Source organism: Molothrus ater, chromosome 6, assembly GCF_012460135.2.
Source record: "Molothrus ater isolate BHLD 08-10-18 breed brown headed cowbird chromosome 6, BPBGC_Mater_1.1, whole genome shotgun sequence".
In the NCBI taxonomy this organism is placed as follows: domain Eukaryota; kingdom Metazoa; phylum Chordata; class Aves; order Passeriformes; family Icteridae; genus Molothrus; species Molothrus ater.
In genome coordinates, this window is record NC_050483.2 from 60,873,652 (window position 1) to 60,899,222 (window position 25,571).

At 44.0% G+C, this 25,571-nt stretch overlaps 1 protein-coding gene across 1 annotated transcript in view; it reads left to right on the top strand.

Moving 5' to 3' along the window:
• Window positions 1–25,571, top strand: part of MAP4K5 (mitogen-activated protein kinase kinase kinase kinase 5) — a 65,898-nt gene that overhangs the window by 24,386 nt on the left and 15,941 nt on the right. The window contains exons 3-17 of the mRNA XM_036384297.2: window positions 10,332–10,422; window positions 11,579–11,643; window positions 12,606–12,661; window positions 13,114–13,161; window positions 13,253–13,295; window positions 15,256–15,328; window positions 17,273–17,404; window positions 18,684–18,746; window positions 19,222–19,303; window positions 19,889–20,005; window positions 20,154–20,232; window positions 20,874–20,932; window positions 21,335–21,396; window positions 24,762–24,804; window positions 25,352–25,562. Of these exons, the coding sequence (XP_036240190.1) occupies window positions 10,332–10,422; window positions 11,579–11,643; window positions 12,606–12,661; window positions 13,114–13,161; window positions 13,253–13,295; window positions 15,256–15,328; window positions 17,273–17,404; window positions 18,684–18,746; window positions 19,222–19,303; window positions 19,889–20,005; window positions 20,154–20,232; window positions 20,874–20,932; window positions 21,335–21,396; window positions 24,762–24,804; window positions 25,352–25,562 (1,224 nt within the window). The remainder of the gene's footprint in view (window positions 1–10,331; window positions 10,423–11,578; window positions 11,644–12,605; window positions 12,662–13,113; window positions 13,162–13,252; window positions 13,296–15,255; window positions 15,329–17,272; window positions 17,405–18,683; window positions 18,747–19,221; window positions 19,304–19,888; window positions 20,006–20,153; window positions 20,233–20,873; window positions 20,933–21,334; window positions 21,397–24,761; window positions 24,805–25,351; window positions 25,563–25,571) is intronic.

A 25,571-nucleotide genomic window follows, 5' to 3' on the forward strand; every position in this document is an offset into this window, starting at 1 on the left:
GCACAGCTGGAATAAAATTAATAATAAATTTCCTAAATTAGAGAGTGGAGAAATAGGCTTGGGAGTTACATACAGCATCTTCTGGAGAGGAGGAGGAGAAGGCTCATCAATGGCAATTAATTAGCTGATGGAAAAAGAAGAGCTCCAAACTCAACACTTGATTAATCCATAGACAGGGGAATTGGGAGCAAAAGACAAAAGGCTCTGAAGCAGAGAGTGCTCCAGAGGAGGTGAGGAATGTGCTGAATGAAAGCTGAAGAAACTGCACTCAGTAAAATGGCAGGATTTGAGGAGATCAGGATACTGCTGGCATGGCAGGGGTGAGTCCTGGCTTGTTCCTGTTCCTCCCTCATCTCCTGCAGGTACTGAGTGAGTACCCAAAGAGAGCTGGAAACAGATCCCAGCATGGATCTGTATTTTATTTCATCAGCTCTTACCTTTGTCTCTTCTCCAGACAAAGAAAACAAACTCAACTTGGAAGGTTGCTGTCATCAATTTATTTAAATTTGGGGCAGTTCTCTAGGTCTGCTCCCACAGTCACTTGGAGTCAAAATAGTGTTTTTCCCTTTTTTTTAAATTTTTTGGCACAGACTTTGGAGAGCATTAGGCAAAAGTATTATGGCACGCTAATGACATTTCCCAGCATTCCCTGAGTACAAATGCTTCAAATAATTTGGGAGCCAATTCTATTTCAGAAACTAATCCAACTGTACTCAGCAGCACAGCAGCCAAAACTGTCTGAAACACTAAAGCCTCTTCCTTCTATGGGTTTAGCAGATGAATCTAGAGGGGACTCAATACAAAGAGGGAACTGTTTGCCAGTGGAGTTTTCAGCCATGGAACTTTCTCCCTGGGAGAATATCATAAAAAGTATTTTTAAATATGCTAATGTCTGTTTTAAGTGCTGCTGTCATGATAACTAATGTCCTCTGTCGTGTTCAGAACCTTCTGCAAGGTTACAGAAGAATCTCACTGCTGGGTTTTTGGGTTTTTTTTTTGGGTCCAATGATTGCATTTTCCATTTGAGATCCCAGCAATGGCAATTACCTATTTCAAGTTGGACAGGGAGCTGCAGGAGCAGAGCCATGCAGAGCTGAGGTGTGCTCAGTGCTTCCCAGCCAGGTCTGCGTGTGCTGAGCCCTGTGCTTCAGCCAGCTCAGGAAGGGGATTTTCCACACAGCAAAGAGGAGCAGGGTCACAAGGGGGTCTGACCCCTCTGCACCACCAGAGCAGCACAGCAGAGCTGCCCTGCCAGCCCAGGACTTTGGGGACTGAGGCAAGGCAGCCTCATTTCCCATACAATGAACTCCCCAAATGAGCTGTGGAGAAGAACCAGCCTGAGGCTGATTTCAACTGAGCCTGAGGCTGATTTAAACTGAGCCTGCTGGGCTTGAACTGTTGTTGGCAGCACCTGGGGTTAAGGAAATATGAAAATAACTTCTCATTAGCACCCACACACCTTCCCTGCCTCGTGCTGTGCAGCCTGGTTGGGTTTGGGATCGTGTCCAGGGCCAAATTCCTGAGGTTCCAGGAGGTCCGGAGCCATTAAAGGCTGGACATGGCCTGTGTGTGCCATCCTCTGTCCCATGTGGTGCTGCCACAGCCTCAAAGCTGCTCAGCCCCACACAGGGCAAAGCAAAGGCAGTGTGGAGTTGGCATCCAGAGTGCCCAGAATTTTAATTACAGCCAACTTGTTGAAATGGGATCAGATTTTACTTTGTGTCTTTATAATGAATTTATAATTCACTGTTCTTCTTAAGAAATGTGTGGATCCAGAGGAGGATCCAGGTAGTGCAAGTTTTCACTTAAAACAGAGGTTTTGGGATGGGGAAAGTGGACAGAAGGGGTTGTGGTGGGAGAAGGAAGTCCTGCAAGTAGGGAAGAAGCTGCAAAGTCCCACATTTGAGTTGGAAAGGAGTGCAGAGTGTGACACTCGGGGTGAATTAGAGCACATCATCTGCCTAGATACATCAAGAAAAACAGCAACAGTGAGGAGGGAGTGAAGATCAAAGACTGAGCTGTACAACAGTGGGTAGGTGAGGCAAGGAGAGAGGAGAAGCAGCTGCTAAGAGAGAGGAATCCCAGAATCCCTGAATGGTTTGGGTTGGAAGGGACCTTAAGGATCATCCCAGTCCACCCCTGCCATGGCAGGGACACCTTCCACTGTCCCAGGCTGCTCCAAGCCCTGTCCAGCCTGGCCTGGGACACTCCCAGGGGACAGCCACAGCTTCTATGGGCAATACCAATGATATATTTTTAATTACCAATGATATATTTTTAATTACCAATGATATATTGAGAGGCTGCTCATAACCAGGACCCAGGCAGAGCAGAAGAGAAAATCCACAGGGAAATTGTTCTGGTGTTGGACCACTCACTCCAAACTCTGGTGTGCTCCTTGCTGTGGGGCTCATGGCAGCACATCACCATCAGAAATATTTAGTATCAGCAGAGAGATAATGAGGAGCATCAGTGGTTAGCAGTTGGCAGCTCCATGGCCAGCAGGAAAATCTGCTGCTGAAAACATCACTGTTTCCAAATAGCTGCTGCTGCTTGGAATCAAGTTTCTTGAGTTTCAAGTTTGGGGAATTGAAATTCTTTCTGCCAGACTGCAGGTTTCCATGAGTCCTGTGAAAAGCAGTCTGGATAAAACAGCATATGAAAAATTTCTATAGAAGATATGAATAAAACAGGATGAAAGATCCTGCATTTTGGGAAAGCCATCCCTTTAATCAGCACAGCCTGAACCTTCCTGAGCTTCAGGAGAGTGGTCTGGAGTGAATGACTGGGATCTGGTGGAGCACAGGGGTATTGGGGAGTCAGCACACACCTCACCTGTGTGAGAGGCTGGGAGTGAGTGCTCACCTGGAGAGGAGAAAGGCTCCAGGGAGAGCTCAGAGCCCCTTCAGTGCCTAAAGGGGCTCCAGGAGAGCTGGAGAGGAGCTGTGGACATTGCTGGGCTGTGGACTGGGACAAATAGTTTTTATTACATTGCAAGGGTTCCATATTGCCAGAGCTTTGGTACCTCCTTGATGTTTCTCACGGGCAGCTCCTCCAGGCACTGACTCTTCCTTGTCCTCACAGCACCCAACTGACTGCAGGTCCCCTCAGCCAACCAATCCACCCTTGTATAACACTCTTCTTACTGGCTACAGCTGTGGCCTGTTAACATCAGGCCTGCTCCTAATCTTTAATAATCAACCCAGCTGCAACTCTTTAGGGGGTAAGATTGCTTTCTATACTACCTTTATTTACTTCTATCCCCCTGCAAATAGTTGTCATTCCCATAGGGATTCCTCTCCTTGTTTGGGAAGTCAGGTTGTTGAAATAAGAAATGTTTGAGGAATGGTCCCAGCAGAGGCTGCAGTGGTGTGACCCTGCTCTTTGTCCTTCAGTGCCCCTTACAAGTGTTTCTCTAATCCTGTTGTTAAATACAATCTAATTTTTAAATTATTAATGTTAGTTATAGTGTTAAAAATCCCAACTCTTCGTTGTAGTATTACAAACCCCAGGTCAAGCTGCCTGGAGAGGTTTGGGAGTCACATCTCCATGTCCATCAGGAGGTGTCCATCATGTCCATGTCCATGGTGGGACTGTGAGGGAGGCTGGGCAGGAGTGCTGCACCTTGAAGGTCTGTTCCCTTCAGATGTGCCTCTGTCCCACCCTCTGGTGACACTGAGGTGTCTCTGAGTGCCATCACTTCTCTCCTCCCTCTGCTCCCACACAGCACCAGCTGTGAAGTGATGCAGAATGAACCAGTTTAAAACAAAACCCATGAATTTCTCCCCCAAGAAGTCACCTCTTGGACACCAAAAGGATTCACAGCTCTTCCCAAGGGGTTGTTGTGACAAGTGACCTGGGGTCTTCTTGCAGGATGGGAACACTCAGAGCAGTGGAGCAGGTGAAAATATGTGCAGGGATAAACTTGGCCAAAAACCATGAGGATGAGGAATGCCCAGAGAGCAGCAGTGCTGTGTGATGGGCACTGGAGCCAGCAGAGCCTTCCTGTGCTGCAGCACCCAGGGAGCAGCTGCTCTCCATCCAGGAGAACCTGGCAGGATCCCTCTACATTCCAGCTGTGCACAGGATCATGAAATCATGGAGTAGTTTGGTTTGGAAGGGACCTAAATCTCATCCCATCCCACCCCTGCCATGGCAGGGACACCTCCCACTGTCCCAGGGTGCCCCAGTGTCCAGCCTGGCCTTGGGCACTGCCAGGGATCCAGGGGCAGCCACAGCTGCTCTGGCAATTCCAGCCCAGCCAGGAATTCCCAATTCCCAATCTCCCACCCATCCCTGCCCTCTGGCACTGGGAGCCATTCCCTGGCTCCTGTCCCTCCATCCCTTGTCCCCAGTCCCTCTCCAGCTCTCCTGGAGCCCCTTCAGGCCCTGCCAGGGGCTCTGAGCTCTCCCTGGAGCCTTCTCCTCTCCAGGTGAGCACCCCCAGCTCTCCCAGCCTCTCACACAGGTGAGCTCTGCAAGTAGAATAATTCACAGCAGTTGATGTGCCACCAGTTTCCTCCATGATCTCCCATTTAAATTCAGATTTATCATGAATTTATCATGAATTTAGCAGCCCTCACCTTGCTCAGCTTCTGGGATGGGCTCAGATCCCACCCCATGGCAGGGGCTGGGTTCCTGCAGTCCCCTCCCTGGCAGCTGGGGACAAGCAGCCTCTTGTGCTGTCCAAGGAGAAAATTCCACTGTGGGGCTCTCAGCAGAGCTGAAACCCCACAGCAGAGGAGGCTGCAGTGGCTCAGTCCCTGCTCAGTCCCAAACTTTGCAGCATTCCCCTGATGGATGTTCCCACCCAGAGTGCCACACATCCCAAAACTGCCACACATCCCAAAACTGCCACACATCCCAAAACTGCCAAAATGGGAGCAGGCGAACCCAATCTTCCCAATTCCCTGTTGTTCACCATCAAATCTCTGACTGCTAAACCAGATTATTTTGTATGGATGTTTTGTCACCTTTGGTCTAATTCTTTTTATCTTGCTGTCTCACTCTCAGTGAAGTATTTTCTACAAATTGTGTCTGGTTTTTTTTCCTGCTATCCAAGGATATTTAATTTTTGCCCTATTCCAGTGCCTCTTGCCAAGATTAATACTGCAGCTGCCTGGAAACTCTGAATTGGTTTGTTTTGTATTCATTCTTGTCATCTTTGAGCAGCTATACATCTTCTCTCCTATCTCTGTGTCTCATCTTTCAGAATTATTTCCTCCATATTTTAGCCAAATTTTTCTCATGGATAACTTTTCTTCTTTCCATCTGTTTGCTACTTCTCTATCAGCTCCCTGTCTTCTTTCTTCTTTCTCTTCCAAATCCTTTTTTCCCCCCCTTTCTCTATAAGTAAGCCCCATTTTTTGGATGAATCCTTCATTTATAAATAGCAAATCACAAGATCATCTTTGCTGTCTCACTCTACTACAGGCAGCATCATTCCAAGTCATTCCTGGTGGATGTTGTTGAGTGTTTTCTTCTTTTTTTTTTTTTTTCATTTGTTGGAAATTTCAACCAAAACATTGCTGGAAATTTTACACCAAAGTAAACATCCCAGATATTTCCTATCCCTGATATTTCTCCAGTTAGGAAAACCTTTCAACTGCCCAGGCAATGTAGGTGAGGGCAATTTAAGCTCATTGCTGATTACCCTATTACAAAACTGGAGACAGATTATCCCTTCTCCTCACTTCCCTGCCATCTTTTATGTGCATGAAGGTTGTTATCTTCTCACTGTCAGTCCTTTTCTAGCCCAAAGCTCTGCATTCCCTTCAATTTCCCTCGTTAGTCACAGTTCCTAGAACTGCCCTGGCGCTCGGCAGCGATCCACGGCAGCTCCAGCTGCTGCCTGGGAGGTTTTCCTGTTCTGGGGGTGTTCCCAACAGGATTTTCACTTGGGGCAGTCTGGAGTCTTTAATGCACAAGACAGTAATTCTTGTTGGATTCAAATGTTTATTCGTTTTTATTTATGTTTGTCTTGGTTTGAAAAGCCAGGTTTGAAAAGCAGGAGCCTTCCTTGCAATGGAAAATGTAAACCTCCTCTCTCTGAATTATTATAATTTTGAAATTAAGGGGCTCTCAGGCAAAAATAAGGGAATAGGAATAACAGTTCTTTACTAGGAAAATTAAAAATACAAATGCAATAGTACAAAACCAGAAAACAAATCACTGCCCGAGTCAGAATAGGACCTGTCATGCTGTGGGTCAGGGTGGTGGCAGCAGTGCCATTCCATGGTGGCTCAGCCCTCCTGCAGGATAGGAATAACAGTTCTTTATTAGGAAAATTAAAAGTACAAATGCAATAGTACAAACAAAACAAAAAAAAAAAAACACCACTGCCAGAGCCAGAGCATGCCCTGTCCCCTGTGTGCCAGGGGGTGGCACAGCCCCATCCCATGGGGGCTCAGCCCTCCTGCAGTGCCAGCTGTGGCTCTGCTGGAGCAGGGATCCTGCACAAGGGGGGAGTTTTCCTCTGCAGCTCCAGGGCTGCTGGAGATGGGCCTGGGCTCCCTCTGGCCATGCAGGGCAGCAGAAGCTGCTCCTCTGGCAATGCACTGGGCAAAGGCTGCTGGGCTGTCCCAAAGCTCAGATTGGATCCAGGTAGGAATGCTTGGCTCCTCCCCTGGGCGCAGCATCTCCCCATGGGATGCTGGGATTGGATCAGCCCTGCAGGGACACTCAGTGGCCATGGACAGCAGAGATCTCCTGCAGGGAGGATGGGCTGTGGGAGAGATAAAGGAAAAACTGCCCATGGACAGCAGAGAACTGCCCCAGCTCTGACAGGTGGACATGGAATACACACATATCTTACAAACCAGGACAATGTCACAGTGTCACAAACCCTGAGTTCTGCAGCACTTCTCTCTAACAAACTAAAAATGGAGCCTCATCTCTCTCTCTACAAGGCCTTTTAAGGATAAACTGTCCAATTAAGAAATGACACCTCAATTATTTTCACTTTTAACTCAATAACCAACCACCATGGCTGCAATGGGGACTTTTTTATCCAATTACACAAAACCACCCAAACCCATGGAGAAGAAGGTGGAGAAGAAGGAGCAGCCTCCACCCTAAAACCTCCATCTTGCTTTATATCTATTACTATATTCTAAAACCTCAAACTCTTACATTTTCCCCCCTGTGATATCACACACTTCTATCCAAACCCCACACCCACAATCCCAGTTCTGTCATTCCATTTTGGAGCTTCTCCAGGGCCTCAGGTCAGTGCAGTGTTCTCTTGGGGGTCAGAGCCTGGCAGCACAGAAAGTCTGAAATTCTCTGCAATTCCCAGGGTTCCAGCAGGTCAGGATTCAGCTGTGCTGAAAGGCTGCAGCTGACATTTCAAGGATTCCTTGGTTTGAAGAGGCCACTGGCATTTGGCATGGGATCCTCTGAGCTCATGGACAAGGGGTTGTGGAGAAAGATGGAATTTTTTCAGTGTGGGGTGAGAGGATTTTGCTTTCACTCTTATTCAGATTTGACTTTCTCGAAAATGCTTGAATAGTTTGAAAACTCTTCAGTTGTTGTCTGCGAGAATTCAACAATTTCCTTTAGGAAGTTGGTTGCAGAAATGGGAGGAATGAATCCATGAGATTTAAGCTTGAATTAAAGAATCTTATAAAAATTAATGAGAGGGACTTTAAACAAGGGATGGAGGGACAGGACAGGGGAGTGGCTTTAAACTGGGAGAGGGTTGATTTGAGCTGGATATGGGGGTGGAATTCCTGGCTGGGAGGGTGGGGAGGGGCTGGGCTGGAATTGCCAGAGCAGCTGGGGCTGCCCCTGCATCCCTGGCAGTGCCCAAGGCCAGGCTGGACACTGGGGCAGCCTGGGACAGGGGGAGGCGTCCCTGCCATGGCTGGGGTGGGATGGGATGGGATGGGATGGGATTTAAGTCCTTCCAACCCAACCCAGTCCATGATTCTCTAAACTCAGGAATCTTCACTCACAGTGATCATTTATAACCAGGATGTGTGAATCCAAGCAAAGCTGTAGCTGCAAGGAATCCCTAAACCAAGCCCAGTGTGAAATCTGTGCTAATTTTATGGAAATTGTGTTGCCTTTTCTCTTTTTCATTGGTTAAAAAAATACTACTGATGTTTATAAAAAGCCTCTTGACATTTGAAAGTTCTCTACTACTGTTTTCCTGCCCCAGTGAAGTGTTTCTTCACATAATTCAACATCAAGAAGCCCTTGAGGATTTACTTAAATCACTCAGGGGTGGATTCCTGTGAGTTGGTTCCCTTTAACTTTTGTATTTTGTAGTTATTTTCTTAAATGAAAGCCTGGCAGTCACTGAGACATAAAGGTTGTGATGATTTCTTTTATAACACACTGGTACTTCTTTTGCCAGTGACACTGTTCTCAGGGAAGCTGCCTCACAGCTCAGCAAATACAAACATCTGCTTTAAAAGAGGTTATTAAAAAATATTAGCTGTGCTGCTACTTAAATAAACACGTGAAGAGTTCAATTTACACCAGTGCTTGAATCCTCTTGGACTTGTCAAAATCATCTCAATTAAAGGGAGCAGGATAAAGCTTTTCATGTTTTCTGGGTTGGACATCCCTGACTTTAATATAGGAGGGAATTTTACTGGGGAAACTTGAAACAAAAGTAAACATCCCAGAATAATTTGAATTTCAAGGGGCATTAAAGCTCATCCCGTTCCACCCTCTGTCATCTTCCACCATCCCAGGCTGCTCCCAGCCCTGTCCAGCCTGGCCTTGGGCACTGCCAGGGATCCAGGGGCAGCCACAGCTGCTCTGGGCACCTGTGCCAGGGCCTGCCCACCCTCCCAGCCAGGAACTTCTTCTTCATATCCCATCTAAATGTCCCTTTCTCCAGCTCAAAGCCATTCCCCTTTGTCCTTCCATGTCAAAGGATGAAAAAAGTTAATAATATATGAAATAATGAAAGCAGAGCTGCAGGGTTTGAGTTCAGGATTCTGGGGAGAACATCCTCTGCTTGGAAATTCTCTCAAGGGGATTTATTACCTGTATAAATACAAACAGAAATTGCATCTCTGAAATTATTGCTTTTTAAATTTATAAAAAATTATCCTTTTATGTTAAAGTGGCAGAACATGCCCTGCTCATAATGGATTTTTTAGTAGATCCTTTTTTTTTTTTTCCCACAAAAAAAAAAAAATGTATTTAGGATGTGCCAATGTGCACAACCACCCAACCCCCCCTCCTGAGCTCTGAGTCAGCTGAGTGGGTGTGCAGGCTCATATGCTCCATCCAGGTCCCTTGGGAATGAAATATTCCTCATAAGCAGCCATAACCAGCCTGTGGAACGTGGGCTCCACTCCTTCCAGGCTCTGCAATTCCAGCAATCCTCATTCCTGTTGGGAGCCTTGTGCTGGGAGCAGCTGGATGGAAACAAAGCTTGAAAAGTAAATTTGGAATTCACTCCCGTCCCTCCCTGGATCCCTGTGCTGCTTTCCTGGAGCCCTCCTTACTCATGGATCATTCTCAGGCCACCAGCTCTGGTGGTCTTCAAGAAATATCTATGCAAGCCCTGCTCTCTTGGTCTTCAGAAAATACCTGTGCAAGCCCTGCTCTCTTGGTCTTCAGAAAATATTTGTGCCTCACTGTTGGAGCTCTGGATGCTGAGAATTTCAGCCTTTCTGTGCTTCCAGGCTCTGACCCCCAAGAGAACACTGCACTGACCTGAGGCCCTGGAGAAGCTCCCAAAATGGAATGACAGAACTGGGATTGTGGGTGTGGGGTTTGGATAGAAGTGTGTGATGTCACAGGGTGGGAAACTTAGAATTTGGGGTTTTAGATTAGTAATAGATATAAAGCAAGATGGAGGTTTAAGGGTGAGGATGCTCCTTCTTCTCCACCTTCTTCTCCATGGGTTTGGGTGGTTTTGTGTAATTGGATAAAAAAGTCCCCATTGCAGCCATGGGTGGTTGGTTATTGGGTTAAAAGTGAAAGTAATTGAGGTGTCATTTCTTAATTGGACAGTTTATCCTTAAAAGGCCTTGGAGAGAGAGAGATGAGGCTCCATTTTTAGTTTGTTAGAGTGGAGTGCTGCAGAACTCAGGGTTTGTGAGACTGTGACAGAGATAAGAACTGATAAACATCTGACCCCGAACCATCATCTCGAGTGCCTTCAGTCCCGACCTTGACAGAGGTGGAAAAAAGAATCCAAACCCAGCACCTGAGCAAAGCTCAGCACAGGGGATCCAGCTGGGGGGATTGGTGCTCAAAGGTTTGGCCAGGATTCAGACCCTTGGAATGTTTTCCCAAATTCTGTGCATCCCTGCAGAGCTCTCTGAACGTTCATGGTGTAACCCTGGCTGCTTCCTGTTTTGCAGGAGATGACTTCTCCCTGATCCAGCAGGAGATATATATGGTTAAAGAATGCAAGCATTGCAACATAGTCGCCTATTTTGGGAGTTATCTCAGGTAAATCCCAATTTTTATGTCAATATTCCTGCTGGTTCTCTCCTAAAACAATCCCAGTCTGGTTTAGTCCTGTATCCTCATTAAATCTTCCTCCAGAGGTTGAATTGCCCTTGGTTTTTTGTTGGTTTTTTTTTTTTTTTTCTAAGCCAACCCAATTGGCTTTAAAAACCAAAAGTGACTAATATTTTGTTTTCTCTGCTGGCCAAAAGGCTGGAATATTTTTATCACTAGGAACAGAAAGAAACATTTCCCTTGGAGACTCTTGCAACATATCCAGTCCTACTCACACATTTATCAGCTCTAATATAAGAGCAGCTCATTATTTCTCTAGAGCAGAATTGCCTTTGGATATTTTATTTAATTATAGTTGTCTGGGCCATGAAAGTATGGCTGGGGAGTTAAAAATCTGAGCTGCTGGAAATAACATTTCTCACAGCTCTGGTGCAACAGAGGCAGAACCAAGGTTGTGTCATTAAATATTCTACAGGAAAATATTAAATATTAAATGTTATACACTAAATGTTATACAGGAATTCAGGGAATATTCTCAATTTCTGTGAAACTCTGCCATTTATCAATTGGCTCTGTGGGAATGTGAATCTGCACTTTGCCTGCTTGGTCCTTTTTCTGTGAGACTTCATCTTTTTCTTGGAGGGCTGCATTTATATAATCCCTGCAGCCCAAATGGACTCAATTTGAACTAAATTTCTGATTTCTAATTCTGAATTTAGGAGAGTTTTTTAGATATAATGAGGTAATGTCAATTTAAGATTGAAACACTGAGTTTAATGTGATATTTAATGTAATTTTGCTGATAGCAGATAAACCTCAGGTGTTTTATTGCAGAGTTAAAGCACCACCTTTTATGTTTAACGATGTTTAAATATTTCTCAGGGACTTTGGCATAAAACTTATGTTTTGATTGGTGAAAATTATATTTTTATATTTTTATATCAATATTTTTATATTGATAACATGAGCATTTATATTAATAACACAAGAATTTGTATTAATAACAGTGTAACTGCTGGTCATGTACCAGAATGTGTATTTTTAACAGCGAGTGATCAAAAATGATAGAAAATAATTGAAATGATGATGTTCTGCATCCAGATCAGTCAGCTTCTGATGCCTGTGTTTGAATTTTGTTTTGTAGCCGTGAGAAGCTGTGGATATGCATGGAATACTGTGGTGGGGGATCCCTCCAGGACATTTACCACGGTACTTGGCCAATTATTTTCACTTTTTTTACTTTGGGAAGCTTTCTGCAAAAAGAAAAATAAATAAGAAACCTGCAGGGAACAGTTGGCACTGGATGTGGGGGTTTTTGGGGGGCATAAAGTGGTTTTTAGCTACAGTCAATAGATTTTGAGAGCACTTTCCAGATCTGGTGAGCAGCATTTTTAATATTTTTAATATTGACATCATATTTGACATTTAATATTTGACATTTTATGGCAGAACAGTTGGATATGGACACTGTGCATGGGGTGAGGAAGGAGTTTTCATTGGGAAATCTCAAAATTTGAGCTTTAAAGGGGAAAAATGACTTTTATTCCTCCCCCTGGGAAATACCATCTCACTTCTGTATTATTTTCCTTCCTGAAGTTTCATCTGGAGTTGTTGATGCTGTAGAATAATTTATTGGAATTGTTGGAAAAACAGCTGGGGACTTGCTGTGCCTTTAAATGATAGCACTGAATTTTTGGATGCCTGAGTTCTTTCTACTTTATTTTTCAACTATTTAGTACCAAAAAAACCCAATTAAAAACAATTTTAAAATAATTAAAACAATTTAAACCAATTCCAAGCCCTTTAGACAGTCCCTGGTATGAAACATTACCATTTCTAATATAAAAATATTAGCAGATGTCACTTTTAGTTTCCTGATAACAACAGAGTACTACAAAATCACTCATAAAATAATAATTAGATGCTGTGAAAGCAGGTTTTCTTCTCACTGTGGGTATTGTCCTCTGTGGTGGTGCTGTTTGGTTTTTTTTTTACAGAAAGCTTTCTGTAAAACAAGCAAACAAACCCCTCTTTTCAGCTCAGTGCACAATGCAGATCATGTAAAACCAGCCTTTAGCTTTGGCATGGCCAAATCACTTTTTGGCTGCTTCACAGCGTTATTATTTATGTGCTCTGTGCTGTAAAGTTAATTTTTAAATCTCTCTTTGCAGTAACAGGACCTCTGTCAGAGCTGCAAATTGCTTATGTGTGCAGAGAAACTCTACAGGTACTGTACTTGTGCAGGTGCACAATAAAGTGTTTATTCCATGGAAATAAAGCAGATACAGAAAATTGGTTCCATTCCAGCATTTCTATTGGGAATCAAGCAGACACCAATTCACCAGGGGTAACCTATTGTTTCCCATACTGTAAATAAAATGACCAGAAATTCTAGTGTGATATATTTACTTACGTTTGCTTAAATTTTGAACTGCCTGCCTGCCCTGTGGTGGTAAATTTAATGATGCATGGGGGTAAAATATTGCAACCAGATAAATAAAATTCATTTTGTGAGTGCTGATAGCAAAGAATTACAAGATGAAGCTTCCCTTATCTGCAAATCTCAAATGTCTCCATTTCCAAATCATATAGATTGAGAAAATTAAATTTATTAAACAGAATAGGCTTTGTGGGATGTTACCAAATGGCAGAATAATTCATTGTGTCTTTTATTTCCAGGGTCTTGCTTATTTACACATGAAGGGCAAAATGCACAGAGATATAAAGGTAATAACTTGGAACCTTGAGAAATTTATCTTACAGTTCCAAGTGCAGGGAAAATATTCCTGATAAAGATTCTGAATTTATTTTGTTTTAGGGTGCAAACATTCTCCTAACAGACCATGGAGATGTTAAATTGGGTGAGTTGCCTGAGTTCTGTAATATGGATTGAATTTCATTTCATTTATGGAGCCATGTGGATGTGGCACCTGGGGACAGGGGGCAGTGCTGGGGAAGGGCTGGACTCCATAATTTAAAGGTTTTTCCCAGCCTAAATGATTCTGTGATTATTTGGGGCAATAGGTGGTGCTAGAAGGTGATGACAAAGTGTGTATCCATGGCTAGGCTGTGGAGGAGATGAGAAATTTTGTATTCTGTCAAGAAATTACAGATAATTTCATTATTCAACCACTGAGCCTTTCAGCCTCCCAGATTTTCTTGGAATTTGCCAGGCTGCCATTACCTGGATGTTACTTTTTATCCCTCAGAGCCTTTCAGGATCCTCTTTTTGGGGCAGCCTCTGCAAAAGTAGGGTCTGATCCTGGCTCTGTGTGTGGTGTTGGGCAATTCCACAAAGGTGGAGGAGAGGAAAACTCCCAGGTCTGCAGGGAGAAGCTGCCATGGGATGTCACCATCCCATGGATGCCACTATCCCATGGATGTCACCATCCCATAGATGTCACCATCCCTGCCATGAGATGCCACCATCCCATGGATGCCACCATCCCATGGATTCCACCATCCCTGCCATGAGATGTCACCATCCCATGGATGTCACCATCCCATAGATGCCACCATCCCGTAGATGTCACCATCCCATAGATACCACCATCCCATGGATGCCACCATCCCATGGATGTCACCATCTCATGGATGTCACCATCCCATAGATGCCACCATCCCATGGATGTCACCATCTCATGGATGTCACCATCCCATAGATGCCACCATCCCATAGATGCCACCATCCCATGGATGTCACCATCCCATAGATGCCACCATCCCATAGATGCCACCATCCCATAGATGCCACCATCCCATGGATGTCACCATCCCATAGATGCCACCATCCCATAGATGCCACCATCCCATAGATGCCACCATCCCATGGATGTCACCATCCCATAGATGCCACCATCCCATAGATGCCACCATCCCATAGATGCCACCATCCCATGGATGTCACCATCCCATAGATGCCACCATCCCATGGATGCCACCATCCCATAGATGCCACCATCCCATGGATGTCACCATCCCATGGATGCCACCATCCCATAGATGCCACCATCCCATGCATGTCACCATCCCATGGATGCCACCATCCCATAGATGTCACCATCCCATGGATTCCACCGTCCCCTGCCATGGGATGTCACCATCCCTGGATTCAGGGCACCTGTGCCTTAGTTCAAACTCCAGCCCCCTGTGGGGAAGCAGGAATGCTGTGTTGGGAAATGAAAGCTTTTTAAAAATGAAAAAAATTGAGTAAAACCTGAAAAAATGGAGTAAAACCCCAACACTGAGAGGAGATTGCACTCCCTGCATTAAACTTGGCATACACAGGGGTACCTCCTTTTGCCTTCTTGCATCTTCCCAAGTTATCCTGCAGCTTTCATGCCACCAATCAATCAATCAATCAATCAATCAATCAAAAGAAAATGGATTTAAATGATTTTTGGCTCTGCAGGACCACCTGATGTTTGAGAGCTCTGGGGGCAAGGGATGATTGGCCCCTAGACAGTGTCCAGGGCAGAGAGCAGCTGCCCCATCACGGTTCCTCCATAAATAAAACACAAAAAGTGCCTTTTCCAAGGCTTGATGCTGTTTTTCCTCTTAAATTGAATATCCAAAAATTCTGGTGGATGTATTGTGAGATGGAAAAAATGATCTAAGAGGGGAACTGTGTGGAGAATGAAAACTCTTTGATTGAAGTCATGTCAGTGAAGACATAAATGATCTTATTATCAATCTTCAGCTTCTTCCCTAATGAATTTTTAATTTGCATGAAACACATGATTGTTCTTTCTTATAACACTGTAAGATTGGGGTCTTCAGCTGTGATTTCTAAGGCTCTGATGGTTTGATTTTATTTTCCAGCTGACTTTGGGGTAGCAGCAAAAATAACAGCCACTATTGCAAAGAGGAAATCCTTCATTGGCACCCCTTACTGGTAAGAAGCCACTTTGGTTGCTGTGCTGCAAAGCTGAGCTTGTATTTATGCCAGAAATCCTCAAACACACACATATGTCTGTAGAAATTGCATCAATTCCCTTTCTTCCAAGTAAAATGCCCACAGGGTAAAAATCTGGGAAGCACTGATTTGTTGCTGTAACAAAAGCTGCTTGAATTTGAGCAGGGTTGTTGTTTCTCCCACATTTCTTTTTGGAGATTATTCTCCCTTTTTGAGGGATACCAGTGGTTATTTAGTTTCTCAGCCTTACATTTTTAGTGACTTAAAACAGTGATGAAAAGTGATTTGTGTGCAGAAAGGAAACCAGATTTTCAGACTGCCTTTTAATTATCCCTATTGATTAATGTCTGCACGAGGCAGCATTTAATATGCAAATTATCATATGCAAATAATCATATGCAAATAATGTGTCCAAAGGTGATCCAATTGCATCCCCCTCCTAAGATGCTTATATAAATCCATAAGGAGCTTTTGAGTACTTTGTGTCCCTACCTTACTCTTTAATGTGACATTTTTTGCTGTATTTTTGTTTGTTTTTGTGATGTTGTATTCAGCACATTTATTTTGTGTTCACACATTTCAAAAGATTATACCCACTGTGGAAAAGATTGTCCTTAGATCCTTAGATCCAAGATATTTCCAGAGTTGTAGGAAAAAAAACAAACCCAAACCCCTGAAATACAAACTTTGTAGAGTACTATTGAAACAAATTGAGTCATCATAATTGTATAGCTTAAATTGTCCTTAGATCCAAGATATTTCCAGAGCTTTAGGAAAAAAAACCCCAACAAATCCAAACCTCTGAAATACATACTTTTTAGAATAATACTGAGACAAATTGACTCATCATGAGTGTATAGCTTAAATTAGTGTGTAATGTTTTATGTATACATTAAGAAAAACTTTAAAAGTATTTCTGTAGTGATCAAAACCCAATGTGAACATAAAATCCTTAACTTACTCCATTAGACATAAAAAAAATGTATGTACAGGTGTACATACATACATACATACATACATAGCTTAAATTAGTGTGTAATATTTTATGTATATGTTAATAAAAACCACCACATACCTGTATAGTTTTTATTAACATATACATAAAATATTACACACTAATAAATAAAGTTTATATATTGACAAGGTATTAATAAAAGTATTAATAAAGTTTTAATTTTTAAATAAATTAAATTTTAAATTTAGAGGTTTTGAAATAAATAAAGTTTTCATTAAAGTGTTAACAAAAACTTAAAAACTTTAAAAGTATTTCTGTAATGATCTGAACATAAAACCCTTAACTTACTCTGTAAGACAAAAATATTTGAATTCCTCCTCTTCATTCCCCCCCCCCTTTCTTTCTTTCTTGGGGGAGAATGTGAGATATTTAAAATTACAAATCACTGTCACAGACATCCAGTAATTGCACATTAAAATATGTGTAATTTCTTAAAAAATTTATTTTATTTATATGTATATATGTAGAAATATAGGTTGGATATTAGGAAAAAGATTTTCACAGAAAGAGTGATAAAGTTCTGGAATGTTCTGCCCAGGGAGGTGGTGGAGTCCCCATCCCTGGGTGTGTTTAACAAAGCCTGGATGTGGCACTGGGTGCCAGGGTTGAGTTGAGCTGTTGGGGCTGGGTTGGACTCCATGATCCTGAAGGTCTCTCCCAACCCAGTGGTTCTGTGAATTCTGTGAATTTAATTTATTTTAATTAATATTTTATAAAATAAAATAAAATAAAGTAAATATTTAGTATTTAATAAAATAAAATTTAATTAATAACATAATTTTACTGTTTATTTAATTTTATTTAATATTATTTCATTCATAATTAATATTCAATGAATTTTTAATGCACATGCACCTTGTGGAATTCTGCATGGGAGCAGGCCCTTGAGGAAGGTGTTGGTTTTGCAGGATGGCCCCCGAGGTGGCGGCGGTGGAGAAGAACGGGGGGTACAACCAGCTGTGTGACATCTGGGCCGTGGGCATCACTGCCATCGAGCTGGCAGAGCTGCAGCCACCCATGTTCGACCTGCACCCCATGAGGTTTGTGCCCTGGGGGCTCCTCTGCCTCCTGCCCCTCCCTGAATCCCAGCTGGAATTGTGGGGATTCAGCTGGAGCTGCTCTGCAGCTCAGGAGGGGAAACTCAAATTGAGATTCCTTTGCTGGATATTTTCATGTCTGTCTTTAAGGCATCAGTCTGCTGAAATCTTGCATTTTTTATGTGTCTTGGTTTGAAAAGCCAGGGGTGTGCTAAGGAAGGCAGGAGCCTCCCCTGAAATGGAAAATGTAAAACCTCTCCCTCTGAATTATTATAATTTTGAAATTAAGGGACTCTCAGGCAAAGATATGGGAGCAGGAATAGCAGTTCTTTATTAGGAAAATTAAAAATACAAATGCAATAGTACAAAGAAAACAAACCCCTGCCAGAGTCAGCCCATGCCCTGTCCCCTGTGTGTCAGGGGGTGGCACAGCCCCATCCCATGGGGGCTCAGCCCTCCTGCAGTGCCAGCTGTGGCTCTGCTGGAGCAGGGATCCTGCACAAGGGGGGAGTTTTCCTCTGCAGCTCCAGGGCTGCTGGAGATGGGCCTGGGCTCCCTCTGGCAATGCAGGGCAGCAGAAGCTGCTCCTCTGGCAATGCCCTGGGCAAAGGCTGCTGGGCTGTCCCAAAGCTCAGATTGGATCCAGGTAGGAATGCTTGGCTCCTCCCCTGGGCGCAGCATCTCCCCATGGGATGATGGGATTGGATCAGCCCTGCAGGGACACTCAGTGGCCATGGACAGCAGAGATCTCCTGCAGGGAGGATTGGCTGTGGAGAGATAAAGGAAAAACTGCCCCATGAACAGCAGAGAACTGCCCCAGCTCTGACAGGTGGGGATTGAACACACACCCCCATTTCCAGCCTAAGACAGAATGGAAATTAGAAGCAAAATCTTGAAGTTGTTACATTTTTGGTGGCACCTGGCCTAGTGGAAGGTGTCCCTGCCCATGGCAGGAGGTTGGAATGAAATGGGATTTAAGGTCCCTTCCAACCCAAACCATTGTTGGATTCCAGAATCAAGAATCTGATGAAGAACAGGGACAGATTTACTGCTGATAGAAAACCACTAGAGAAGCCATACCCTGATGTTTAACAGGATTATGGCACTAAAATATTTAATTTAAAGATAAAATCAGCAGATTTCCTGTTTTTCTCCTTTAACCCAGTGCAAACTGCAATCCAGTTGCACCAATATGATTCTCACCATAAAGTGTTAAAGTATTTAGATTTTAGAATGAAATTAATTATATTTTTATCAATCATTATTCTTTCTTTCCCTTTAGGGCTCTGTTTTTAATGTCAAAAAGTAATTTTCAACCTCCAAAGCTAAAGGAAAAAGCAAAATGGTAGGTGGAGCTCCTTCCTTTGATCCATATTTTATTGGAATTACAGGATCCATCCCAAACCATTCTAAGATTTTATAGATAAAGGGCAAAAATATTTGTTATTATTGAAGAAGAGACCCTTCTTTGGTGCTCTTTGTATGTTCTAGAAGAAAAATCTTTATCCTTTCTCCTTAATTCCTGTCATGAGGACCTTGCCCCTGCCGTTGGGACAGGTAATGGTTTAATCCTTTCCTGGGAGAATTTCTTGGTGCCATTCTTGGTTTGTTTTCTGTACCAAAATGTTTTACGTGCAAGTTTCATGAATCAAATGAGTTTTTTCCTTATTTTGTTAACTTGGGAATGTAATTATTCAGACCTGAGGTGAGATACTTGTACAATGTTGTACTTTATCACACCCTTTTGTAATATGCTTAGCAACTGTCTTAAAACCAATAATACCTTGAAAAATTCAACATAAACCCTCTTTTTCTTTAAGGTCAGCAACATTCCATAATTTTGTCAAAATAGCACTTACAAAAAATCCAAAGAAGAGACCAACAGCAGACAGACTTCTCTCTGTAAGTGACTTGGGACATTTGGTGACCTCAGGAAGGGATCTTTAGCTTCAAAATGAGGAACAGATCAGTAGGAAACCGAAGGGAAAGCAATTTTTTTAAATCTTATAACTCAGGTGGTGAAATCTGAAGGAAAAACACATTGATCAGCTGTTAGCAAGTAGGTTTTGTGTAGTATTTTTGCACAGTTTTATACAAATTTTGGCCAATTACAGGAATTGGCTTCATGTTCTCAACCTTGGCCTTCCTGCAAGGGGCTGCCTCAGCCTTGGAGCTGTGCAGAAGTTGGATTTTCCTGACTCCCAAACATTTCAGCAGTTCTTGATGTATCTGTGCTTTCCCAAGCTCTGAACTACTGATGTGAAAAAAGGAAGTTCAGGTGTAATAATTTGTTTGATTCAAGTTTAATTTGGAAGTGGCCCAGAGTGTGGTGTTTCCATATTGGTATTCTTAGAAAATCCAGCATTGAGGAGTCACTAAAATAACAGTGAAAAAAATTCAGTAACTCTACTGAAAGATTATTACTGAAAGTTATCTATTAATTGCATGTTAAAACTTCTTTTTTTGTGTTCTTTGCTGTGGTTACAGCACAGCTTTGTGGGGCAGCCTGGTCTCTCCAGGTCTTTAGCAGTTGAGCTGTTGGACAAAGTCAACAACCCCGAGAACCACACGCACTACGGCGAAGTGGACGATGACGATTTTGAGGTGAGAACATCTTTTTTACTCTCTGCCTTTTATTCAAACTGGCACTTCAAATGGCCTGGTTTGCTTTGGGAATTTAAAAGTGGAGTTGAAACAGCAGCTGCTCCTGTTCTTGTTGGTTTCTCCCTCACCTGTGCTGCCGTCCCTGCAGCCTCACTCCGTCATCCGCCACACCATCCGCTCCACCAACAGGAACGTCCGGGCAGAGAGGACAGCATCAGAGATCAACTGTGAGTTCTGCTCTGCTTTCCCCTTCCTGGGGGGGTGGTTTGCCTCTGGGGTCACTTCCCAAAAATCTCTTTCTATTTGGGAAGCAAACCCTGGAGAAGCAGCGTGTGAATCTTCAACAGAAATTGTTCAAAACTAAGATTAATATTAATAAACTACTCTGGTAGTAGTTTATTTACTTAGTTACTTAGTTACTTAGTTTATTTCTTTACTTTTACTATATACTTTATTTACTCTGATGGATCTGAGCTGAAATGCTGAGGGTAGAAATGGTTTTATCTGCAGGTTTGGTCAAAAGCCTTTCGTGGCACCAATAGTGGCAGCTCCGTCACACTCTGGGAAATTTGCTCTTGAAGAGCCTTTTTCTCCTCTTTCACACACATTTTACAGCGACAAGTGGTTAAATAGTTACGTTTCTGTGACTTGGTATTTGCCTTTGGCCTTTCTTGTGGGTTTCATATTTGCAAATTCAAGCACTCAGACAATGAGGCTGATAGTGAAGTGCTGCTCCTTTTGAGAGGCAAATTCAGAGTTGTGTACACAAGATTTATATCTGTTCCTGCCTGCTTTTCACTGTAGTGAGCACTGAAAGGATCCCAGTGCAAGATTGTGTGTATTAATTATGAAATTATTGTATTTTTAGTTGATAAGCTGCAGTTTGAGCCCCCTCTACGGAAAGAAACAGAAGCTCGGGATGAAATGGTAAGGACAAATTTGGTAGAAATAAAATAAGTTTTAGTTATTAAAATCACAGTATCTTCACTATTTTGTGGTTCAACCCTTAGCAGCTTGCTGGAAAAACTTTTTTAAAGTCCCCTAAATGATCCTTACTGGATTTCTCACCATCAGTTTTTGTTTTCCTGTTACTTATTGCTGCTTGATCTGGACATAACACCATTTCCTGGTGCTGCTTTCAACTCTAAGAAGAATATATAAATTTATAGATTGTAAGATGATATTTCTCTTTGGAATTTGATTTTTCTGCTTGTGGATTGTTCTGCAGGGCTGGGAAATCCCTCAGGTCTCTTTGTGTGTTGTGGATAAGGTAATTTAAGATACTTTAGTTTGACGGGGAAAGTAAAATGACAATTTCTGCATCTTCAGGTTGTGGCAGCTGGCAGTGACTTTGCTTCACATTGGAATCCTTTTGTTGATGGAAGCAACAAGTAAGTACAGATAAAACCAGCTTTTATTTCTGTGACTTATTATGAAACTGAAAGAAAAATGAGATATGTTAAAAAAATTAAACCATAAGCCCTGATTCACTTGAATATTGATAAATCAAGGAGCTGTTACCCAGTGTGCAGCCCTCCTTCTGCAGGTGCTTGGTCAGTTCTCTTGCAGAGTGACTTTTAATCTCTTTGAACCACCACCAGTAGCTTGGTTTAAGCTTGTAGGTGGGAAGTGAAGTGTAAATGCACAGCCAGGACAGTGACATAACACAGCCACAGTGAATTTCCTGCAGCAGAGCTGGGTTCAGGATCCTGCTCTGGCCTCACACTTCTCTTCTGAGCTGTGGCTGTGGTTGTGACATCCTGTGACAAGGCCTGAACTCAAGAAAGGGAAGGAGAAGCCAGTTCTGAATGTTGACTTTTACCAAGCTCAGTAACACTGCACCACTCCTGCTGCTCTGGGGGAATTTCTAACCCAGCCATGGAGGGGTTTGGGGTGAAATGTTTTAGGGAAAGATTTGTTTGTGGCTGCTTTCCCTGGGATAAAGCAGGCCTGAAGCACAGGAGCACAACTCTCTCCAGGTTAGGACTGAATTGTTTTAGGTGTGTACCTTCCTTTTGCTGCTGAAAAGTGAATTCTGCCTTTAAAGGATTTGCAGTCAGGAGTGTGGAGGTTCAGATGCAGGCAGAGATGATATCTGGGCTCAGACCATTGCTCAGCTCAAAGAGCCTGTTTCCCATCTTTATTTGGAACTCAGCAGCAGACAGTGAATTCCTCTGGCTTTTTCTGCTGCAGATAAAAGTCTTGCATAAGCTGTCAGCTGACATTACAGCCCTGGAAAGCTGGGGGACATTGCCAGGATTTGAGCCTTTTTCAGCATCCTGGTTTTCCTGCTCGCAGCCTCCTTGGAGCAGGAGTTTGGGAGCTCTGGGGCTGAGCTCTGGGGGGCTCTGGCTCTCCCCTGGCCTGGTTCCCTCCCCTCCCTGTGCCCTGGTTTGTCTGTGTGACCCTGCTGAGCTGTGGATTGAAGCCTTGCTGCATTTTCTGCAGCCAGCTGGAATCTGTGGGGTGCAGGAGCAGGGAGGGAGGCAGGGAAGCTGCCCCTGGCACAGGGACTCAGGGATTTGAGCCCGTTCCTGTGGCTTTGTCTGCAGCAGGCTGTGCTAAAGCTGCAGCAAACATTCCCAGGGCTGTAAATCAATAAATAGGTGCAGATTGATTGGGAAGGAGGGCAGGGACAGCAGTCCTGGATGGGGGATCCGTGCTGCTCACTTGGAAACCACTTCCAGTTGGAAAGATAAACAGGAAATGCATAACTCCTGTGTCCCAGCAGTTGTGAGTAATCCCTGGGATGTGCAGAGAGGATGTGTGCTGGGGGGTCCTTGCTTTCCATGCCCTTTGGCTTTTATCAGGGTGGATGCTGAGGGATGTCTTTGGCTGAGCAATTATTTGACTGGAAAAGGGGAACAGCAGAATGAGTACCTGGTGGCTGAACTGGTTCCTTCCATTTTAAAATTGCTTTTGTAAAAATGTCCTGCATTATGGAGGTGTTTTTTTATTGATGGTTTTCAAAGAATCCCAGGAAGGTTTGGTTTGGAAGGGACATTAAAACCCATCCAGTTCCACCCCCTGCCATGGGCAGGGACACTTTGACCATCCCAGGCTGCTCCAAGCCCTGTCCAGCCTGGCCTTGGGCACTTCAGGGATCCAGGGGCAGCCACAGCTGCTCTGGGCAACAAGAACCTTTAAAAAAAACCAAAAAACCCAAACCTTTTCTCCTTTAAATTCTTAATAGTTCCTGTTGGCAGCTCTCTGCTGCTTTTCCTCAGAAGTGACTTGCAGGAATATTTCACATTAATCCAAATTTGGCTGGGTTTTCCTGGTCATTGGCCTTTAAAGACACAGCTTGAAAATTGCCATTTTGCAAAATTTTATCAGTGGTTTTTTTTTTCTTCAAGGTTATATTTTCAGTGCTGCTTTGATCCTCTAGTCACAATTTCTCTTTTTTTGTTGTCCCTGGAGTAGCTTTAAAACAAAAATTCTCGCTCTAGTGGGAAACACTACACAATCTGGGTCTTTTGTGCATATGTATAAATAAGGAAACTTCCCTTTAAAGGCTTTTCTCCATTTGTCTCCCAGTAACTTCCTCTGTTCCTTTTTTCTCTTTTTATATTGTACTGTTGTTAAACATTTCAACAGTATTTGAAATGCCAGGTAGGGAAGTGAAATCTGATGGTGTGGAAGAGAATCCAGTGATTTTTAGGGGGTGAGGAGAAGGAAAGGACCTTAGAGAGTGGAATTTAGTGCAGAGAATCATTATTTGTTTTGGAAAGAGCTGGGAGATGCTTGTTGTGAAACTCAGTGACATCAGGGAGGGGTTGAGTTGCACGTGTCCACCTCAGAGCTGAGCTCTTAATTTTATAAACATTCTGCCTTAGGGGACTGCTCACAAAGTTTGGAGATGGGAGTGAAGATGTTGAAGAGTGAGTGCATCTCCTTCCTTGCTCTGCTCCAAAACCTCTTCCCTCAAAATGCTGCAGGAGGCTTTGCCACTCACCCAGTGAGGGCTGGCTGCTCTCTTGGCTCCTTCCCTGATCCTCAGGAGAAATCCCAAAGCTCTGCTTCCTCCCCTGCTCTCCTTCCTGAGTTATCTTAGTCCCTGTGCAAGTGCCTGGCACCTAAAAGCAGATTTTATGGTGCTGAATCCATCATGATCATCCTGGCTGGGACAGGATGATCCTGCACAGCTCAGGTGTCCCAGTGCTTGTCTGATCCCAAAGCAAGGCTGCAGACTGGAATCCCAGAATCCCAGAATGGTTTGGTTGGAAGGGACATTAAAAATCATCTTGTTCCATCCCTGCCATGGCAGGGACACCTTCCACTGTCCCAGGTTGCTCCAAACCCTATCCAGCCTGGCCTTGGGCACTGCCAGGGATTCTCTGGGCACCCTGTGCCAGAGCCCCACCACCCTCACAGGGAAGATTTTCTTCCCCATACGTCACCTAAATCCACCTTTTTCCAGCTTAAAACCATCCCCCCCTTGTCCTGGCACTCCAGGCCCTGCTCTAAAGTCCCTCCAGCCTGAGATCCAGTCCCTGAATTGATTTACAGACTTCAAATATCCTTCCCCACAGATTGCTCTGTAACATTGGTATTTATGGAAGAACAGGAGTTCATTAAAAGCCAACACTTCTGATGAGATTAATGAGCTTCTCCCCTGCTCTTGCATTTCTAGTTTAACCCTGTGTGTGCAAAGCTCTGCTCTGCCTTTTCTGTGCCTCTGGTTCATCTTATTTCCAGTCCTCAAGGAGTTCTGGCTTTGCTTTAGCTCACACAACTGCTGCTGTTCTCATTGCAGATCGACACTAAAGCGAGCTGGGCCACCCCCTCTGCCTCCCAAGGTGAGAAATGTGGGATTTAAGGGGTTCAGCCAGGCTGGGATGGCCTCTTGTTCTGCATTCTGCCTCTGATACTCCATCAGAGAGGAAGCTCTGAAATGATTCTGCTGTCAGATGTTTTATTTTCATGGAGCCACAGATCTTCTGGGCTGAGAGGGACCCACAGGGATCATCCAGGGCAGCTCCTGGCCCTGCCCAGACCCCCAAAAATCCCAAAAATCCTGGGCATCCCTGGCTGGCAGCCTCGGGGCTGTGCCCATTCCCTGGGGAGCCTGGGCAGTGCCAGCACCCTCTGGGGGAAGAACCTTTCCTGAAATCCAACCCAAACCTGCCCTGGCACAGCTCCAGACTTTCCCTGGGTCCTGTCCCTGCTCACCAGGGAGCTTTTTATCTTTCTTACCTTGTGGTGCCCAAAATCACACACACACATTTCCAAGGCTGATACATTTTTATGTAGCAGCAGTGTGACTGAAGTTCAGCTTATCTGAGGTTTGTTCTTGCCAGGTGCCATTCCCAGTTCCTCACCTTTCCCCTCTTTGGTTCCCTGCAGCCGAGGATGAACAGTTACCCCGAGGAGAACCTCCCTGATGACAACAGATGCCAGACAATAAAACACTTCCCAGAGTCCCAGAGCAGAGCCCCAGCAGCCCACAGGAGACAGAGCATCCCAGCCTGTGGGCCCCAGGCAGATTCCTGCCCCGTGGGGATGACCAGCAGCATCAGCAGCCCTGGACTGCTCACAGCCAGATACAGCGACCTGGGTAAGAGCC